The sequence below is a fragment of the Triticum aestivum genome, chromosome 6B (genome assembly GCF_018294505.1).
Source record: "Triticum aestivum cultivar Chinese Spring chromosome 6B, IWGSC CS RefSeq v2.1, whole genome shotgun sequence".
In the NCBI taxonomy this organism is placed as follows: Eukaryota; Viridiplantae; Streptophyta; class Magnoliopsida; order Poales; family Poaceae; genus Triticum; species Triticum aestivum.
Genome location: NC_057810.1, coordinates 586472859 through 586479093, shown reverse-complemented (window position 1 = coordinate 586479093; position 6235 = coordinate 586472859). Strand labels below are relative to the sequence as shown.

The following is a 6235-nucleotide window of genomic DNA, read 5'->3' as shown; positions in this document are numbered from 1 at the left end:
CCATGTATCAACCGACACGACTCCCTCGAGGCCTCGATCGACTGCCTACGTTGTTATTCGTGGGCTTTTTCACTATTCTGACCCTTTCAACAAACTTTGTCACAAAATGAACTCGACGTGAAAGTATTTCACGATCTGACCCTTTTAGCAACGGCACAGCCCGCGGCGTTTCTGTCCAACATAGAAACGCCGAGGTAGCTAGCGTTTCTGACCAAGAAGAAATGCCGAGGCAGCTAGCGTTGCGGACCAGGTAAGAAACGCCAAAGGCGCTAGCGTTGCTGCCCATCATTGAAACGCCAAGGGACCATGGCGTTGCTTCCCTTTTCCATGTGCATGTAAAATGTGGATGAACAGCTTAACTAATAAGGCTAATTAATTATGACCAAAGAGGGTAGCAACGCCATGGTCCCTTGGCGTTTCAATGATGGGTAGCAACGCCAGCGCCCTTGGCATTTCTTACCTGGTCCGCAACGCTAGCTGCCTCGGCATTTTTTCTTGGTCAGAAACGCTAGCTACCTCGGTGTTTCTATGTTGGGCAGAAACGCCGCGGGCTGTGGCGTTGCTAAAAGGGTCAGATCGTGAAATACTTTCACATCGAGTTCATTTTGTGACAAAGTTCGTTGAAAGGGTCAGAATAGTGATTAGCTCCATCACGCGGGGTCATGACCAGGGGCGGAGCCAGGATTTGGATATGGGGGGGGGGGCCAAGCCAAACCAAGCAAAGAAAAAAAATTATCCAATACAAAACAAATCATATAGAACAAGGTTTTGCTAAAGTGACATAAAAATATCATTACATTTCTATTAATTTAAAGTGGCCTCTACGACTGCTAATAAGATCAAAAATGTTAATAATTTCATCAGAAGATATCTTAGCTGCTATTTTTTTTCTATGTAAATTATCATGCAATGGCGAAGCAAATCATCTCCCATTTTACTTCGAAGACGTGTCTTGAATATTTTCATAGCTGAAAAAGCCCGCTCTGCAGTTGCCGTTGAGACTGGGAGAGTGATAACTAGTCACAGCAACCTGTCAACCATTGGATATGAAGAAGCTTTTCCGGTTTTAACTAGCCCTTTTGTTAAACAAGCAATAGATGGCAAAGTCATCAGTTCTAGATGGTTGCACACATCTAGCTGAAAATGAGGTAGCTGACTTTCCAACTGAGCTAATTCTTGACTTGAAAAATCAGCAGGATAGAATTTTTCTGCAAGAGTGCTTATCTTTGGGATATCAAAAGATTCATGCCTTGGATCCAATGATGAACAGAGAGTAAGGAGCTCAGTTGCTTGTGTACTGAATCGATCATTCAGTTCACTCAGTTGTTGATCAATTGCAACACTGAAAACATCGACTTTGTAGTGGTGGAGCGTTGTTGTGTTGTCATGCTTATTTCGAGATTTGGTAACATCAACATACCTATTAATTTCGTTACAAAGTCAGCTAAATTCTCAAGATAAAAAGCAACCAAGATATAACTTAATATAAGTTCAGTAATTTTAGAAAGTAGAAAAACATACTTGCGGTCCAAATCTGGGATATCAATCTCGTGCTTCACACAAAAAGATTTGACCTCCTCTAAAAGAGAGTCCCAACCATGTTCCCTTAGCTCACCAAGTAGGACCTTTGTGTTAGAAACAGAATCTATGGCATTTAAAATATCCAAAGATTTGTATTGGAGTTTCTGACACAACACATCAGTGATCTTCATAATCTTTTCCATCAGATGTAGAATGAACACGAAATCAAATGATATGACAATTTTAAGGGATCCAACGGCATCTCCACGAGAATATTTTGAGACTGAACGATCACTTGCTATACCTCTTAAGACGGCAACTGTAGCAGCAAACATCTTCTTTAAGCTCTGTATGGACTTATAGTGTGAACTCCATCTTGTGTCTCCTGGTCTCTGTAAGGTTCCTATTTGGTTTTGCCCTCTGCCTGTATCAAGCTCTCCCAACTCAATTTCACGAGCAATTTCCTCCGCTTGGTTTGCTAGTAGCTCATCGCTGCGCTTTGTAGAAGCACTAACAACATTTATTACAAAATTTGCATTCTGAAAAAAGTTATGTACCTCATGTACCTCTCGTGATGCAGCAACAAGCGCCAATTGTAATTGATGAGCCATACAATGAATATAGTAGGCATATGGACACTCACGGAGAATAAGAGCCTTCAGTCCATTCCACTCCCCTCTCATATTACTTGCACCGTCATATGCTTGGCCCCTGATGTCTTGTACATTCAAGTTATTATTTGACAGTACAGTACATATTGCATTTTTCAAAGTTAAGGCAGCAGTGTCATTAACATGAACTAGATCAAGGAAACTCTCAATTATTTCTGCTTCTTTGTTGGCAAACCGAAGAACAACTGCCATTTGTTCTTTTCTTGATTCATCCCGAGCTTCATCAACCATTATGCAGAACTTCGCATTACCTATTTCTTCTCTAATTGCTTTCTGCACTTCTAGAGCAAGTATGCCAACAATCTCTTTCTAAACATCTCCGGATGTATACTTTGCATTACCTAGAGCATTTTCCAGAACAACTCCCGCGACATCCTTATTGTACAAAGCGAGAATCTTAACCATTTCAAGAAAATTTCCTTGGTTCTTAGACCCCGCAGATTCATCATGACCTCTAAAAGAACAAGCTTGGAATATCAACCACCTAATGGGACAAAGTAACTAGATGTTAGATACCAAAACATTAAGTCATGTCAAATTTTAGTTGATGTAAAAAAACTTGCTTACCTCATGGCTTCGATGGTAGTCTTAAGCCTCAATCTCGCAGCAGTAGCTACCTTCTCATTTCTCTTTTCCATCACATTGTCGATATGAGCCATACTGGTCTTGAGATCTTCATAGCACCGAGCGGAATAGTTGTGAGCAGAGTCCGGGCACACGCTTTTCCATCATTAACCTTTTTCCAGTTTCTAAAACCCTTGACCGAGAATGTATCAGACCCACATCTCCCAACAGGTGTTTTTGAGAAGAGAAACCACGGCAAACAATATGCGCTATCATTGTGTGTTGAATACTCAAGCCACCAGAAATTTGTGTACCAATCTTTTTGAAATCGACGACGGTGTTTAGACTTTTCATCAAATGGGTATTCTACCAACTCCGGTCGATATGCTCCCTTAGATATATAAAAATGCCGAGCGTCATCTTGCTTGTCTGGTGGGAGCTCCCAAATTTGGCAACGTTTACCAGGATCTCTCTGATAAGGTGTGGTTATAACTTCTGCTTGTTCTGCAACATTTACCACGTCCGGCATATCCTGATCAGAAGCGTTAACTGGACTCGGATTTGTAACTTGCACACCCGCCTCACCAACAATTTCAGTAGGTTGAGAACTTGAAGCAACCCGCTTAAAAAAAGCATTAATCTTAATGGTGTTTGGCCCTGCTTTTCTCTTCATAGCTGTTGCCTGCATATTGGAATGGAGTCATGGAGAATTAACATCATAACATGCTGTATAAGTTTGACATAATCACAGATAGGAAATAATACAAGATAATGGATAATTTGCATCACAAAAATAAGAACTCGCCGCTGGCCGGCACACACAGTACAACACTATCATGAGAATAGTGGACATGTCGAAGATGGGAACAGCCGAACAGGGAATCCTTCATAGAATCAAAGACCATAGAATCACAAATTACACAACCAAATTACCAAAGCAAAAAAATCTGGAGCATCAATTCGACCAGGACAGGACTGAATTCGACACAGATACAAGATAACAGGATGAGAATCGTCTTGCTAGTTGCTAGTCCGTGGCATGGTGGCAGTATTAAAGCGGGACTGCAGGAAGAATCGACAAGTGCAGCAGCCATTTACCTGAATATGTGAATCAGATCGGCTGATCCCTGATCGAGAATGAAGAGTAGGAGCCACCGCCCACCGAGCCAGGAGATGAGGAGAAGGCGAGAAGCAGACCTGGGTCCTGGGCAGGAGCAGCTGAGCAGAGGAGGGCGATGGGCGAGAAGGGCAATAGGCGAACGGGGGCGAGGGCGTCGAAAACTGGAACGGCGGCGGCGACTAATCCCATGTATTGATGTATACGCTAATTATGGACTTAGAGTTACGATGGAAGCTAGGGCCTAGGCCGCTACTAATGGGCTTTTTTCACACGGGCCTTTTTTTCTTTCTACCAATATTGACGTTGAGGCTGATAGGGGGGGGGGCCAAATACATGCGTATCTGCCTATGTCTCGTCAATCCTATACTACGTACTTCAGGTTCGCTCGATCGTTGGGGGGGGCCAGGCCCCTGCTCGCCCCCCTGTCTCCGCCACTGGTCATGACCGAAGTAAAATCACATGCGTGAACTACAACCTGGATTCGATCCGCGGCTGGCGCAACGGCAATCGGGGCCCCGGGGAGTGAAGCGACAGGGGGGTCCGGCCGTCGGCACAGTGCCTTGATAGTGATAGTGATAGGCTGTGACAGATGGCTAGATCCGTTCCTCCTGTTTGCCATAGGCGACGCGGTCCTGCATGCTGCATGAACCAGGGTCCAGGGGAGGTACGTACGTAGGTGTGGCATTTTCACTGGTGGAAAAAGGGCCTTTGGTCGCGGTTCGCAACTGCCATTAGTCGCGGTTGCGCAACCGCGACCAAATAGGCGCGACTAAAGGCCCCCACCTTTAGTCACAGTTGCTTAAGAACCGCGACTAAAGGCCCGTCCACGTGGGTGCCAGGCGGCCGTCGGGGCGGAGGACCTTTAGTCGCGGTTCTTCTGGCCAACCGCGACTAAAGGCCGCCGCAGGTTTAGGGTTTTAGCCCCCCCCCCCCCCTAAACCTATTTTCTGTTTAATTTGTATTGTTTTATTTCTTTTGTGCTTTATTTTAATTTTGAAGGAGTTTCACATATTCTACGGTACTACATACATGGAATGTACAATTTCAAACAAATTTGAAATTAGAACCAAAAAGAATTCAAGAGGAATATACAATATATATTCAATATCATCGGATGACCATATACAATTTTGAACAAGTTTCCATACATAATTTAATGCATATAAAGTTCTACGTCCTCGTAATGGTGTTCTCCTTTAGGATGGAGGACTTCACTCCTGAACCATCCAGCTAGTTCCTCTTGAAGTGGTCGGAAGCGAGCTTCTGGACTAAGCATCATCCGGAGGTTATTCCTCTGAGCATTGGTATCACTCGGAACTCGCTCAGAGGTGTATCTCCGGATCATCTCACAGACATAGTATGCACATAGATTGGTCCCCGCTGGCTGAATATCCTCACCATTCTTAGCCTTTGCCCTTTTGAATTCTAGCTCTTTTTTGAATTCACCGACCTTTGTATCTACGAACCGTCTCCAAACCCTACGAGGCAAAGAAAATTAAATGAACAAGAGAGTTATTAGTTACTTGATATTAGGAAATGAACGAAATAGGCCGATCGATATAGAGCGCAAATGAATGAAAATAATTACTTCTGCAGCATTCTTCTCATGTCGACCCAAAGCTTTGGATCCTTATTCAGAGAGTCGTGGACGAGACATTCTGAGGTGTCAACTTTAATTACTAGCAGAATCCAGTGGAACCCGCGGACACGATACATGCACAGTACGTCATGCATAACTCATCGATTAGCCGGCCACATACCATGCATGGAGTAAACAAAAGAGAATGTGCTCAAGACAGAAACACTCACCCAAAATGGTAAGGAAATAGAATATCACTTTTGAGTTCCTGCTTTGTAAGAAACTGTGACAGGCCTGCCTCCATGTCGGCGGGGTGATGCTCCAACACATATCCATTAACGATGTGTGGGTCAATGAACCCAACATCATGGATGTTCCTTACTCTGCATTCCTTAATCTTCATTCTGCATGTATAATAGCGGACACAACAATATAGTTAGGACATATATATAGTGCAGGCAATATGAACGAGATGGGGTAGAAATAAATCACTTACAGAACGTAGCAACTGATGATAGATTTGTCGAGCTCGCGCAGATTGAAAAGCTGGAACAATTCACTCAGATGAATTTGTACATAGTAATGTTTGAAGTGATGCTCATATCTAACTTCCGCATAAATATATTCTTTGGCGTTTTTATTTTTTATGTAACCCTTGTACCATTTCAGCAGAACTTTCATTTGTGGAGGTAGATCCTCTTCCTGCGCAGGCTCGACGAGAGGCCCATTCTTCACATATGTAATTACTACCTCCTTCACTGGCGCCTCATCAAAGCCTAA

General features: G+C 43.5%; 1 protein-coding gene across 1 annotated transcript; it reads right to left on the bottom strand.

The window, feature by feature from the left end:
* Positions 1 to 1020: 1020 nt before the first annotated feature.
* Positions 1021 to 4065, bottom strand: LOC123139429 (zinc finger MYM-type protein 1-like). Its single transcript, XM_044559233.1, has 6 exons — positions 3919 to 4065; positions 3219 to 3438; positions 2760 to 2865; positions 2534 to 2676; positions 1522 to 2473; positions 1021 to 1420 (listed from the first exon to the last, which is right to left on the bottom strand). The coding sequence occupies exons 1-6, from the start codon at positions 4063 to 4065 to the stop codon at positions 1021 to 1023; spliced, it is 1968 nt and encodes a 655-aa protein (XP_044415168.1).
* Between the last annotated feature and the right edge of the window lie 2170 nt (positions 4066 to 6235).